Source organism: Stigmatopora argus, chromosome 5, assembly GCF_051989625.1.
Source record: "Stigmatopora argus isolate UIUO_Sarg chromosome 5, RoL_Sarg_1.0, whole genome shotgun sequence".
Lineage (NCBI taxonomy): Eukaryota > Metazoa > Chordata > Actinopteri > Syngnathiformes > Syngnathidae > Stigmatopora > Stigmatopora argus.
The window spans coordinates 11,696,494-11,712,198 of NC_135391.1; the positions used below are offsets into that span (position 1 = coordinate 11,696,494).

Genomic DNA, 15,705 nt, shown 5'->3' on the forward strand with positions numbered 1-15,705 from the left:
AATCTTTTAAAGATACAATTAAAAATGGTCAAAAATAGAGGTTGTGATGGGATAAAATGGGTAAAAAAGGTCCAAGTTTGCAAGCTGTAGAGGATCACGGACCACTTTAACTTGGATTTAAGGTCAAATTAAGGATTGTCTGAGCAAAGTAGAGAAATGTTCCAAATAAGTGCTCTATATGTAATGAGCATCTAATTTGTTCTCACCCTCTACTTTGCAGCTGTTGAAGAAACAGGTGGTGACTCTTGGAAATACAGTTTGCGGGTGAGTAAAACGAGGATCCTGCTACCTTCTGTTCAAATGATAGTCATGTCATGTCAAACCATGACAATTGCTTTCCACAAAAAAAGCGAGATCTTTACAAAAAGTTTGACAGTGTGATATCAGTAACAGTAAAAAAAACAAAAACTTCAGTGTGCATGTTTTTGTAGTATCTAATTTGCTTGTTAAAACTGTTTTCAGAACCTTTTGGCACTGCCATGTACAGTGTTTAATTCTTTATCATTTCTCCTACCACTTTTTCCACTTTCATTATCAGAGGAGACTTAGAAATAGATGTTTAGGATGAATTTTCTTTAACTAATGTATTGTATTTAATTGATATTATACCTACCGTCATTTTCACTACTTTGTCGTTAACAAAAATACGACTTTTTTTGGGTTTGGTAAAATTCTATAAAAAATATTACCTAGCAGCCATGAATTTGATATTCTCCTAATTAATAATTCTTTCTGTTTTAGCCCTGTACAGAAGTGTTATTCTTGGATATCTTCCACACCCACAGCCAGACCTTGACACCGGTGCTCCTGGATATGGTTCAGAATCTCCAGGGTCAGTGAATAGTATTTACTAGAGTAATTGCTTGTTATAAACCTGCCAACCCTCTTTACCACTACAATATTTATTTATTTTCCAAATCAGACAATAACTTATGTAGAACACTCATGCCACCTCCAGTCTTATTATAGATATTTTTTTGTACAGTAGTGGTGACATTATATTAGGACTTTGTTAGCGAGAGTTAACAGAAAATTTGCTTCCGGCTGTTCTGCTTTGCTTTTCTCACTTTTAAGTGACTGATTGGAACAAGAGCAAGAGCAAATTCTAAAATGCTATGGTTGAAGAGATTCAGGTATTGTTTTGAAACTCGGCAGCCCGGCAGCTGAGTGGTTAGCGCGTCGTCCTCGTGGTGTGGTACCTGGGTTCAAATTCAGGTCGGTCCACCTGTATGGAGTTTGCATGTTCTCCTTGGGCCTGCGTGGGTTTTCTCTGGGTGTTCCGGTTTCCTCCCACATTCCAAAGACATTCATGGTTGGCTGATTGGACACTCTAAATGGCCCCTTGTTTGTCTCCTTGTGCCCTGTGATTGGCAGGCTACCAATTCAGGTTGTTCCCCGCCTCTGGCCCGAAGTCAGCTGCGATGGGCTCCAGCAGCCCCGTGACCCTAGTGAGGATAAAGTAGTTCAGAAAATGAGATGAGATGAGATTTGAAACTCCTGGTGCACCAAAATGAATAATAGAGGCAGAAAGTATCAACGTGTCTTATGGGACGTAACAAAGATTGCTGGCAAAAAATTGCAAATTTTTGTAATGTAATGTCAGAAGCCATTTTTCTCCCAATTGTTTTAAAATAGTCATTTGTTTCTTATTGTTGAACATTAGCACTTTTCAATTGGTTTAGAAAGAAAACAAATTTCAGAGAATAAGATTTCATGGAGTGAGATTTTCCTTTTATCGATATGATTGGAAAATAATTCATGCAGACAGTCAACTTTAAACTTGCCCAATATTTACAATCACGTCTGAGTTTAACACCATGTTGGGAATAGCAACACATTATTGTCAAAGAGAAATTGCTTCTATGATGTTCACTGAAGTTTGAAATGTTGTCGGATACAAATGAAGGTTGTAATACTAGTGTTAAAGCTTTTTTCGTGGGTCCCTAGCCATTTGACTAAGATAAAAAAAGACAAGTACAAAATGATGTAAGCATGATGTTATCAGATAAGCTAAAGAGCCAAAACCACTTGGATAACATCTATGCTTTGCTATGAAGTCTGATGTTTTTTTTATACCTTGGACTGCCCAATTACTGTAATGTGTTATTATCATTATCAGAATTGTTTGGCTATATTCAGGTACTGTGCATTGTGTATCTGCGCGGTCATACTATTGTAAGCCGTGTACTCTATTTTCAGGATAGAACAATATTTGAATTTTTTTATGCCTTTGAAAATCTTTCATCATGTTTGAGTATTATAAGTGTGTGATAAATCAATTAAATGTAACCTCTTAATACACAAAAATATAGTCAATCACTTTTGGGGAGTGTCAAATACACGTCTTTTTTTGTGTTTAGTCGAGGTTCGTTCCTACACACCCCAGATAGCAGGGGTCCAATGGCTTAAGTCATCTTAGAAATGAAAGGTATGTTTCGTTACAGGTCCAACCAATGTGGAAGATCCTGTTCAGTTGTTAATGAAAGATGCAGGTAAATTAAACTTCTTTTTCTTTTCTCTTCTCTAAATTAGTTTGTTAATGTTACTTCTATGCTGCTGGCATGTTTCTTTCTTTTATGTTTTGGGAATTTGTTTTGTGTGTGTCAAAATATTTTTTGGCCTTTCAAAAGTTAAGCCTCCGTTGCTTTCTAAGTATTAATATTACCACGGCAGTGCATTGCTATACACCCTACCTTTAGGGGCAGATTTTATTCAAACCTAAATGTGAACTGCTTAAACACAGGCACATTACCAGTAGACCTCAGGGCATATCTGAAACGGGTTTTGCCTAGAAACGTTATTGTTTCATTTTACATTGGTGCTGCTACAGAACCACATTATGGAAAAAGTTGGGGAAAGGTTGACTTGAATAGGCATTGTCATTGTTAAATATTCCACCTTTTTGAAACTCACGAGACATTCATAAACTTGACAGCAGGAAGACACATAAAAATTGACTTCTTCCAAAGATTTAGATGCCTCTGTATTGTCTTAAACTGAACTTACTTACGAAAAAAAGGGCAATTAGCAGTGCCTCCAATTCCCTGACAGTTTCATTTACCTGTCTGGAATACCTTACCTCTTGCAGTGTTTAATTGATCACAATCCAAGCTCTTGCTTTAGCACCTTCAGCCCATCTGTCTTGTCTTTCTATTTGTGCTTGCACATCTGTTACTCAAGATGAATGAGAGCAAATGTGGCCGAAAGGCGTGGAGTTACTCAAGTTAAACAAGGAAGTTGTGTCCCACTTTCTTTTTCTCCTTAGAGGCGTGTGCACATGCTAACATCTAGTTCGGGGGACATTAGATTAGTGACTTGTTCCTTGAATAGCAAATGCCTTGCAGTAGATTATAAATGTTTCACTGGCTGCATGATTTCAGTGCATCTATGAGGACATTGACCATCTAGCTGCAATTGAAAATTATTTGTAATTGCAACTCATGTGTCTCTAGCATGATCAAATAAAGATACATAACCATTTCACTGTTAATTCCATCCATTTGCTCTAGTGCTTTCCTCATTAAGGCTGTACATAAGATGCAGCCTGCTCTAGTTTTCTTTATGCGAGAGGCGTGTTACTCATATTCCATAGTTAATGGAGCAGCAGTTCCCTAGAACAATTCAGATAAACAGCTGAAATTCGTATTTATGTTAACGTTTTGATGTGGCTGTTTCAACTTTTTCAGTTGGTCTGACATAGCCCCCATGGAAAATTCTTTCTGAAATATATTTCTTATATTACAATGTTTGGAAATGTTTAGAAGCACAGTTGGTGTCTTTTTTAGCACCTCAGGTCTCTTTCACATATTGCTGACTTCTGAAGCCAACGCGCGTCGAGACCTAAATGCCCACGAATTTCTGTGGCCGCTCTGCATTCAAGGCGAGCCAAGACAATTTTGACAGCTGCTACAATGATTGTGCAGACACGGCGCCAATGTGCGTCGAGAGCCAGTTTGAAAATACAATGCCAACAAGTAATGCTCAAATTTTGATGCAATACATAGTTTGTTTTTCTTTTAAAGTTGGCCCTACCTACCATCATCATTGTGATGACTGCCTTGACAAATTCAATATGGCATCTGACCTTTAAAATTTATGGTAAGCAAATGCTCTGTGAGACCAGAAATGTAGTCCGCATGTCATAAATTGGATGTGCAACACTTTCATGTTTCCCCCTTGTAATGCCTACATTTCACACCCTTTACGTGAAAAGCAAAATACTTTAATAATTAATTAGGGGCTGAATGTGAAATTAGAGCAAATTAATTGATGTTTCAACACTGCAGGAGCTTTACTATAGGTTTGCATATTTTTTCTCATGAAGTCAGCTGTTTATTTCATACATATAGTAATGTTTGTCGCTTGACTTTTTATTGTATTTAATGGGGTGGTTGGGGACTCCTGTTCAATTATGGTGTAATTGTGTTCCACGCAATTACTGATACTCTTCACTGTTTCATAAATAAATAATTGTTATGGGACAAATAAAAAATAATTAGGTTTTATGCTCTAATTTTGAAGTACACTTTTCCAAGTGAATTTTAAATTGTGTTGTTCTAGTTAAAGGGGAAGACAACTCCTTCATCATGCACATCCCAGCAGAAAGAATCTTTTTCAATAAAATGTGAAAACACAGACTTATTTTTCTGATGTGTAGTCGTAGTGAAACATAAATAAAAGCCAGTAATTCCAAAAAGTGGCCACTCATAGTGAAGGCAGAAATTTAATCAATGTCAGTCCTATTTTATCTTACCAAATGTGAACATCTCAGATTGCCAGCCTTTCCTCATGACGCAAGTAATAATCATTGTCCAATGTGCTTTGTATTCTGGTCTATTAATTTTAACACTATGGTTGTAGGTATAAGTATGTCACAAAAAGTGACAAAATTGTGTTTAAACATTATTTTCTACATCATCAGCATTGTAAGAAATCCACGATTTACAATCTTAAGATAAATACTTGATACACAAAGGTCATTTATACTATGTGTTGGCTTTCCCTTTTCATGAAATGATGTTCAAATATTAAATTACATGAGCACATTGAAATGCCAATGATGGTTTGACTTCGGTACCAGTATAGTATCCTTTAACATGGTTCTCGGTTAGATCCATTGTAAGAGCACATGCCGGCAATCTACAATGAAAGGGAATTTATTTACTTTATATTTACAGCTTTTCTTTTCTTTTTCTTTGATTATCTACAGTGTACAACGCTGTAGGACTGGCTGCCTTTGAACTGTTTGACAACGTTGACTTTGACCAGTGGTTTAAGAATCAGCTTCTCGGGGAGCTTCAAGTCACCCACCACAGGTGACAACTTATTTATTATTTAAACTTAGTGAAAAACTGTTCTATGAACTTAGACGAATCACATTGGTTTAACGAAAATGGAGACGCCATGTCATCCGGATTAAAAAGGACAAAGACAATCAGGGAAGGGCTCTGGTTTGAGCAGTCATTAGACATGCCCACAGTGCTCATTGTAATTAACAACATTCTTTACTTTTGCTCAATCAAACAATTTATTACTTTTAACTTTGACTGAACAGTCCTTTTAACAAAAAATTCCGAGCAAAAAAGTGGGACGAACCAAATTTTGACTATTGGATTGGATTGGATAACTTTATTCATCCCGTATTCGGGAAATTTCGTTGTTCCAGTGGCAAGAGGGTGAGGATGCAGGAATAGGAAAGGCATTTTAGACATAAATAGATAGGTAATAGATAGGTAATAAGTAGGTCAAGAAATAAATACATGAATAAATATATAATCAAATAAGCGTGTTGCTTAGGACATATATACATACATACATACACATAAATGTACATGCATGCATACGGTAGGTCTTAACACAAAGCCATTTTTTGTTAAAGAGCCTGACAGCTGATGGGAGGAAGGATCTGCGGAAGCGCTCCTTCCTGCAATGAGGGTGCCGCAGTCTATTGCTAAAGGAGCTTCGGAGGGACTCCACAGACTCATGCAGGGGGTGGGAGGTGCTGTCCATGATGGACATCATCCTGGTCAGCATCCTCCGCTCTCCCACTTCCTCCACAGAGTCCAAAGGACAGCCCAGAACAGAGCTGGCCCTCCTGACCAGCTTATTCAGCCTGTTCCTGTCCCTCTCCGTGCTCCCGGATCCCCAACAAAGCACTGCATAAAACACTGCAGAGGCCACCACAGTGGGCTGTTGATTCAAATCATCAGCACAATAAGTATATGCCAAATGCCTCATTTATAGCCAACCGTTGTCTGGCAGGCAAAAAAAAATCTATCCCCACTCATTTTCTCCCAGACTAGTGACAGAGCAGTAGACGCAGAGATGCAGGCTCATCATACTTTCATATCAGCTGCAGGCTCAGGCAGTGAGCTGGGAGATGAGTGCATTTAAAAAAAAACAAAAGCAAAACAAGATGAGAAAGTTGGAGAGCGGCTGGTGTGAGTGATATCAAGAACAAAGAAGCGCCCTACAGGCACAAATGCCAGGATAATCAAAGTACCAAGTCGACAGCACTCCAAGTATGAGCCACTCAGGCGGCTCTGCGCACGTCAGTGAGCAGACGCTCTGATGTCACAATGACACTGCTGCCCAGGTGCATCCATTCATTTTACTTTAGTTTGCCAATGTGGGTGCTGACTACAAGGGTTTTCTATTTGTTAATGTCGCTTTTTATTGATCACTTAAATATTTCATGGTCACTTTCATAATTTAGACATTAACATTTTTGGTCTTTTTGCCTCGTGCATGGTGAATTGTGAGCTCGTGTGCATACATTCGTAATACCTAAAAAGGTTTAATAAAAAGTTGTATGAAAGGTACAGTGAACGGTCATATTTAGCAGGTTATTTTTATGTTTAAGTAAAAGTGAGTTTCATAATGTAACCAAATTGTTCATTAATTCATTCATTAATTGTACCGCTTATTCTCACAAGCATTGCGGGGGTTACTCGAGCCTATCCCAGCCAACTATGAAACTAACCAAGCGGGGGCACCCTGAGTGGGCTGCTGTTGAAAGTTTTGACACAGTTAGAATACATTTTGCCTCTCGAACAAACTTTCAGAATACTGCAGAAAAACTCCATCTGCTATGGGTCTGGCTCGACCTTTGAGCCACCATGCCCCAAACAGATGTCTGTTTAGACCAGGAGTGGGACTATGATGTAGCCAAATGCAGTGATGAGAGAGTACAGCTGCACCACATGAAATTGGAACCTCTTACAGGATGGTCAATGTCCTTGGTCTTTTTTTCCTAATCATCTTTCCTGTCACTGATTGCAGCTCTTTAAAATCTGCACCTAGGTTTTTGTTGAAAAAAACATTTTGATTAGGTTGGTTTTATTATAGACATAGTGATTGAATGACTGCCATTGCTAGCATTCAACCACTGTACAAGGTCTGACGTTAAATGTCCTCAAATGCCATGTTAATAAAATACATTTTCCAGTGCTGGGAATATGTAAAGACTGAGAAAAAGTTAATGAATTGCTGTCCAGAAAGCCTCTGTTGATGTTTATGTTTGGTTAAATAAATGCAGTAGTGAACATATAATTTGGACTAAAAGCCAGATTGTAACGTTTTAAGGCAAGATTTAAACATTTTTACTGTCACCAAAACACGCACATTTTGAGAAGTTAGTGAAGTGCCAAGCCATCTGATATTTTATAATTAAATAATTATTTTCCTGGTGAGAATCCTTGCGCAGCATTTTCTACCATTTTCAGGCCTTTTATACGAGACAAGAAAAAGCCAGAGAGCAATACATCACAATAGTCAAGGCGGAAAGTGATGTGGGAATGGTCTCTGCTCCACTAATTCACAAGATGTGTCTTTGCAATGTTGCCTGGATGGAAAAAGGCACTTTAGTCTGCAACTGAAAAGAAAGAGCAGCTTCGAAAATAACACAGATTTTCTTGGTCTGTCATTTTGAGTAATGGTATTGTTATTGAAATTTAAAATGATATACTTACATATGACCTTATGTTTTAGTGGGCCAATAAACAAGTCACTTTTTTGAGGATTCAGAGATAAACTATTCGCAAGACTTTCATTGTTTAATCTTGATGACACACACCTCCAGAATGCGAATTGGAGCGGATTATGTGGTTTTCATTGCAATATATAGTTGGGTATTGTTAGTTAGTATAAACGTGAAAGCTACTGTTATAATTGAGAATAAGGCTGCCAAGAGAAAGGAAGCTCATATACATTAATACTAAATAATAGAGGTCCAAGAACTGACTACACACGACATTATAATATTTGGAGGTTACATTACTATGAATAAAAAGGTTTCGAGGTGCTCTAGCAAAAAGTTGTCATCAAGCAGCAGTAGTACCAATGAAATATCAGTCCATTGCTAAAACAATCTTTACTCTCACGAGGGCTGTTTCAGTTCAAGAAAAGGTCAAATGTAATTAATTATTCCACAATTCCATTTTTGTCTACAGATACAAGCTGATTCGCCGGAGAGTCATTTGGCTAATAGGCCAGTGGATATCTGTCAAATTTAAATCTGACCTTCGCCCTTTGCTGTATGAGGTCATCCTCAGCCTCATGCAGGACCCCGATTTGGTGGTAAGTCATTCATTAACCTCTTAATACCCAGACTCTTGCAAGGCATGCATTTTTATTTTCTCTTTGATATTTAGGCTGATTGGAACCTGAGTAGTGTAAAAATAAGGAATTATCTTTTTAAATGATGTAGTTTGTGAAAACAATTATGTCCACATCATAAGTGGACGCCAGGACCCTGTAGTCCAAAATTTAACATTATAATCTTGTGACAACCAAAAATATGATGTCCACACATGTGGACGCCAGGTCCTAGGGGGTTAATAATCCACCCTAACATCAAGAGATACAGTTTGGATTGTAAATCAAATTAAATAGCGTTTTCCCTATTTACTGCATGCGATTAAGGCAGGATTTTTGCCATGGCAATCCCTGAGGAGATCATCTGAAAGTCCACTTTACTCCACGGGTGTTTTATTTCTTAACCAATAGTATTAAACTACAGATATCTCAATAAAAATACACGCACATGCTAATTGCAGTACAGAATTGAATTGAAGTAGGATCAAAAACTTTTAAAAGGGCATCATTGGTTAAGATTTTTTTTCCCCTGGAATTTTTTATAATAATTCCTGGTTTAGACATTTTTTTTCAGAACAAGTAGTCCATCCACATAAATGTATTGCCCCACTAGTTGTGCACTTGATTAAATCTTCTGCATTATGTGACAGAGATAATCATCTCCTCTGCACTATTGAGCTGCATCTTGCGTAAGAGTGTCTTTTTCAATTAGCTCTCAAAGTTTGTTGTTATGATGTAATCATAACATCTTGTTGAAAAAAAAAATATATATATATATAAAAGTCATACTAATAAGCAAAAATAAGAACACAACTTTTATAGATTTCATGTGCCTATTAATATTGATTTGACAGAGGACTTCTAAGGCCAATTTACTGAGCCAAAATGTGTGAGCCATTCCACTGAAACCAGTCACTTAGATTAAAAAAGGAATACTGCGGCTCAGAAAATGAATATTCATATTTACTGGTGATTATAATTTTGTGAGTCCTTTCTTTTAAAACCTCTTGGCAAATTTGATGACTTTTCCATTTGTAATCTGAATAAAAACACAGATTACACACATGCAGATTCTGAAAATATAATGTGTACTCATGCTAGATATGCCTAGACCTCTCACGATAACAAATTTTAGTGGGGCAATCAGAAATTATTACCAAAACTCAAAAATGAACCACTGCAATAAATGTTTGCTCTTAAATAAAATAGACAAACTATATTAAAAATAATGACACATTGATAAATTTGTGGAATGCATAATATGGAAGAGGTAAGGAAGCTCCCCATCTTGTGGAAGACTTCCTGTGTGTGGTTCCAGTTTTTGTCCAACTTAACTATGCCTTTTCCTGTATCTGCATTCTCACCCTCTTGCTACTGTCACAATGAAATTTCCCGAATACGGGATGAATAAAGTTATCCAATCCAATCCAATACCCAACACCATATTTTTTTATCTTTCTTATTGTAGAGCTTAACTCATTGCACCTTGAAGTTTATTTTTCCTGAATTTAAATTAGTCTTTAGTGAAGACCAGATTTCAACTGTTCTGCAACACAACTGCCCCTTTTCTCTAATGAGAATGGTGTTCTGCCACTGTTTCTACACTCAGGTTATGCATTTATAATATGCAAACTCTAAGGAGGATCTCGGTGTTATTTTTATTTCCAAGCTCTGCATTCTAAGCAGGAGGCACTGATTTACTTTGAAATTGTTACAAAGCAGGCTTTGAAACTGTAAAGCCTTGACAATATAGTAGGATCCATTTAGTTACTTTGTCCTATCTGCGGGGGACTTTGAAAATGTTTGAATATGAATGCATTTAATAAGGAACTCTCATGTGATGCAGTTCTGAAGAGTTGTTCCACAGCAGTTTATGGAACAAGTCATTTAATACAGTAGTTTAAGGGAAATGCTTTTTTAATTTTTATCAAATTAATATTAGAAGTGAAAAACCTTAGGTTTTTTTTCCGCAAGGCTTTAAACTACAATATTGCATACACTCACCTGCCATTTTACATATTTTTACTCCTCTCCAATTTTGCATTCACACACAGTTTCCAATCAGACAAACACACGGCATCAAGCCAATACATGGACAAGACGATCTGCTGAAGTTCAAACAGCATCAGAATGAGGAAGAAAGTTGATTTGAATATCTTTAAAAGTAGCATGGTTGTTGCTGCCATACTGGTTTGGATATTTCAGAAACTACTAAATTCCTGGTTTCTCTCACACATCCAATTTTTGATTATTAAGGCCCGACACATATCATTGATGGTCCAATATGGCAGTCCTTATGGGCAGTTGTGCACCAATTACAGTTGACATTATGTATTTCAATACATACTAAATATATGGCTTTTAAGATTCATCATGCTTCTATGAAACTCATTAAAATTATTTTTTCCTCATTTAGGATGGTCTTTTCGATGTCCTACCTCAATTGAATTCACTGGGTGTTACACAGTGAAATATGTGGTACCATACTGTCTCTAAAAGCCCATTCCAAAGATTGTGAAACCACTATATTGATTTAATAACATTTGTTGTAAAAAATGCTGACTCATATGCCTTCCCAGACTCCTGTGCTGGTTGAGAAAAGTGCTACAAAGCACTGACCGTAATTGACTTTTTAAATCTCCTACCAATTTCTTCACTCGCTTACCTTCCTTTAATTCCTACCTTCCATCTGCTCGCTCTTCCCCTGGGTCATTACCACTTCCATCACTCTTGCATGGCAAAATTGCAGCCTTTGGATCTGAGAGTGGATGCTCGTGTAACCTTTGAAAGTAGAACATGCATTTAACCATAAGTATTTGCACAAATTGTGTTCACATTTCCTAACAATTCCGCTACACCACTTCTCTAAATGTGTTTTCTTGCTGTGGGGTTCATGTAACAGAATAATAGAGATAGAATCAAATGCTGTAGTATTTTTACAGTTCGAAGCGCTGTCTAGTCGGCACTCAAGTATTTGTTCTTCTTGTTCTTGTGGACAGTAGTTGACATCCAACTCTTCTGGTATTTGCGAACCAATCAACCAATATCTATTGGTCTTCAGGGCTTCAGCCTGTAGTGTGCTGATTGTTACTTAGCAACTTCTAGTTTGTAGTTAGTTTGTTCTTTATATTCACATCACAATACTATCCATCTTGTTGTCTTTAATGTTGAGCCCTCCCAAATCTTGATTTGACTTGTTAGAAGTATAAACCTTCCGGACGTATTGGCTTAGCTAATGGATTTGTCTAACCTATTCATATGATGAGACCTTTTCATCTCCTATACACATTTTTAACAACTTATTCAATGTCAAACCTAATCAGTGACTGCATCACTTTTTGCATTACTGTTAGTCTTAATATTTTTATATCTTCATTTAGACTGTCATTCCATTGCACAGGCTGTAGAAACATTATGTATTAACTCATGTTGCATCTTTTTAGGTAGCAAACTAGTGTAGAATACATCCACAACCAACTTGTGGTCATTGTTTTGCTTGATTGATTTCCGAAACCATTATTCTGAAACAAATTTGACACGATAAAGAGAAGTTTAAGTCCATCAATTAATTTATTACTGTGCTAATGCTAATACCTAGTCTAGTTTAAATTGATGTGCTTTTTGTAATATATTTTTTGTTTGGTTTTCTCAACAGGTGCGGATTGAGACAGCTACAACTCTGAAGCTCAATATCCAAGCATTAGTTTGCAGCAGTTACTGGCACTTGTTTACTTTATTTTAAACATGATACAGCATCGTTGATGTTAAAATTGAATACATACTGTAACATTATAATTTTCGCTACTCACTTTACATTACAAATATGAAGTGTGCCGCCATTTCAGATCACATTTCACTATACTATTTAACCTCTACTGTACTGCAGAAACTCTCACTTGTAGATCGCAAAGCTGCACCTGCTTATCGGTAATCTTTGTCTGACATATTTGATCTTAAAGTAGTTGTAAGAACTCAAACATATATTAATTTGAGGGAGTGGAAAATACTTTTTATTGCACCAAATATCTAAGTCTCAGAGAAAATTGTGTACTGTTGAAGGATAGAATCAGTATCACGTCTATTTCTAATATACTTCCACACCTTTTGAGACATCAGGATAAGAGAAACAAGTTGATATCTGAACAAGCTGAATGTATAATTCAGTATCGGCCTCTGGCGATGAAGATAGCTGTAAATTTGAGACGGTTCAGTGTTTATTGCAATGCGGTATGACTGCCACTATTGGTATGTGGTTCTCTGGTGATAAATAGAAATCCTCTATTGAAATTTAGGGTATCAGCTTCAAATTTCCAAATTTTTAGACATTGTTTTTATTTGTTATTATTTGTTTTATTTTGCTCTTAACTCACCACTACGCGTCGATGACTTTGAGTTCCGGACAGAGCAGTTCCTCCCTGTGAGTACTTTTTTTCTCTGTTTCACCAGATTAAATTGTGGATGTATTCTCACTAACTCTTTTCCACTCCAACTAGTACTTGGAATCCATTTTTGGGCTACTCTTCCAGCTGTTGCAGCAGGTGACAGAGTGTGACACCAAAATGCAGGTGCTCCATGTCATCTCCTGTGTCATTGAAAGGGTTAACACACAGGTAATTATTATGACATTCACAAGTCTATTTAGCTCTGGGATATTGCTTAAAGTTGCCAAACGATTATTTCAAGCAAAGAGAAATGTTTTTGGGGGAAACCCCAATAGTGCAGTCTGTTTCTGATTGGTGAAAACATCTGTCATAGAGATCTCCTAAGGCAGGGGTCTCGAACTCAATTTACCTGGGGGCCGCTAGAGGCCGAGTCTGGGTGAGACTGGGCCGCATCAGGATTTCCACAAGAAAAGCACTGATAAAACTTTCCAACGTTATCAAATATCTTTATTTTTTAACAAAAAATAATGAATTAAATAAATTAACTTAAAGATGAATAAAAAATAAATCAATCAGTAATATAAAACCAAATAATACTAATGAGCATACAGTAGATATACACTGGCTGGCTAAGTAGAGAAAATGAATTATTTTTATTCCGTTTCAAATGTCTGTATTAACAGCTCTTTAACCTTTAACTTTCTGAACTTGAATGGAACATTGAACATGAAATATTCTGAACACGGCTTCTTTTGCCTACTCCTTGCTGCTAGAGACCTGGCAGCGCTTCTTCTCACATAGTCACATTTGGCTTGAGGGAGGAAGCAGTGGAGACCCTCAGTAGAGCTTGAAGATGCTCATCAGTAAGTCTGGACCTGTACTTGGACTTATTGAAGTTCAAGGTGGAGAAGAGCTTCTCACACAAGTATGTGCTCACAAAAAGGCACATGGTCCGCTTGAACCTTCGGGAAAGTTCAGGGAAGCTGGGGGTCAACTCTCTCAAAAATTGCCCAAGCTTGTCTGCTTCTCCACTCACCTCCCTGAACTTGGCTTTGAGTGCAGAGTTGCACTGCAGGTCAATGAGCTCCATTTGAAGCTCAGGAGGGGCATCTTGCACATCAAAGGAGAAGGGGTCCGCAAAAATTTGAAATGTGGCTTTGTGTGTCTTGAAGTCTGCAAATCTGTGATCAAATTCCTCCTGTAGCTTCGAAATGGCCTCAACATACTTCTCACCACTGAATGGTGTGCCTGCATCCACGAGAGCCTTGCATGCTGGGAAATGGCAAAGGTTTGTCTGAGAGAGCTGGGCTTTCCATAACACAAGTTTAGTGCAGAATGCTCTCACGTTGTCATAGGCAGCACTGACAAGTTGCCCCTGGCCTTGTAGCTTCTTGTTCAATACATTAAGCTCATGTGTGATATCAACAAGAAAAGCCAAGTCCATGAGCCATTTGGGATCACTTAGCACAGGATCAATCAACTCACAAACGGCGTAGCTAGCTTTGACTGCTGCATTACTGTCTTTGGTAGCCTTCTTGAAGAGATCCTGTTGCCTCAGAAGACGTGTTTTAAGACTGGCAACCTGGTTGGCTCTCTCATCTCCCTGGTATTTTTCGTACTCCTCAGCATGTCTCGTAGTACAATTACGTTTCAAATTGTATTCCTTGTGCACCGCAACTTTTTCAGTGTAAATGAGACACGTCGGGGTGCCCCTGTGTTCAACAAAGAAATATTGCACTCCCCACTTTTCTTGAAACTGTCTGTGCTCATCACCGACCTTTCTCTTCACGGCAGGCTTTGAAAGAGACATCTCTGGGGCTCTGTAATATGTTTTTCCACTTGGAATGAGTCTCGGGTTGATCTTTCACATTCAGTCACGCGGGTTTGTGGCGCATGTGCACTTTCGCTCTCCGTTTCAATCGCGGAGATGGCTACAGACACTGACACAGGCTGGATCACGGATCATAGCGCCTCATTCAGTTCTATGCTGAGAGCAGCGGAGGAGTGTGCGCGCCGAGCGGAGTGATCGGCCTCACGGCTTCTCCTCCGCCCAGCTGATTGGAGGAATGAATGAGTGAGTGAGCGAGGCACTGGACAGCCCGGCCGATGTCCCGCCCTCCAGAGCCGTATACCTCACCGTGATTGGTTCATTCAGCTCCGAACCAAAGTTCCCTCTAATTTTTTGTTGGTCTGAGCAGAAAGACAACCTCCCTGAGCGCACTGAGTACCAGTGTGAGCGACATCATCGGTACTCGGATGATTCGCCTAAAGACGTTTCGCCGACGGACGTTTGACAGACGGGCAGGTCGCCGAATGGACGTTCCACCGAACGTTCATTCGGCCGAACGGAGGTTTCGCCGAAACGGGATTCGAACGCTCGCCCCGCCGGATCGTGTGTGTACAAGTTTTTCAACCTCGGCCCGCGGGCCATATACGGCCCGTTAGGATTTTTAATCCGGCCCGCCGCCGGTGTTGTCCAAATTATAGTAAAAATCAATGTTCGTCTACCATCAATGGCAGTCCGGGAATAAGCACTCTTGGGCAGGCAGATGTAGCAGAAATCGAGCCGTAAAATGACAGCAATCGGGTCAAATCCATCCTAAAACAGCATTTAATGATTAAATACAAATACTGGATGATATCGCGATGGAGGCAAAAAAACGTCTATAGACGTCCATTCGCCAAACGGCTCAAAATGCTCTCAAATTCGGTCAAATCCAGCTGAAAA

General features: G+C 38.4%; 1 protein-coding gene across 1 annotated transcript in view; it reads left to right on the top strand.

Annotated features, from left to right (window-relative positions):
* Positions 1 to 15,705, top strand: part of ipo11 (importin 11) — a 46,193-nt gene that overhangs the window by 12,858 nt on the left and 17,630 nt on the right. The window contains exons 12-19 of the mRNA XM_077601230.1: positions 221 to 264; positions 742 to 832; positions 2,445 to 2,492; positions 5,210 to 5,315; positions 8,451 to 8,577; positions 12,251 to 12,284; positions 12,972 to 13,012; positions 13,089 to 13,205. Coding sequence (XP_077457356.1) covers positions 221 to 264; positions 742 to 832; positions 2,445 to 2,492; positions 5,210 to 5,315; positions 8,451 to 8,577; positions 12,251 to 12,284; positions 12,972 to 13,012; positions 13,089 to 13,205 — 608 coding nt within the window. The remainder of the gene's footprint in view (positions 1 to 220; positions 265 to 741; positions 833 to 2,444; positions 2,493 to 5,209; positions 5,316 to 8,450; positions 8,578 to 12,250; positions 12,285 to 12,971; positions 13,013 to 13,088; positions 13,206 to 15,705) is intronic.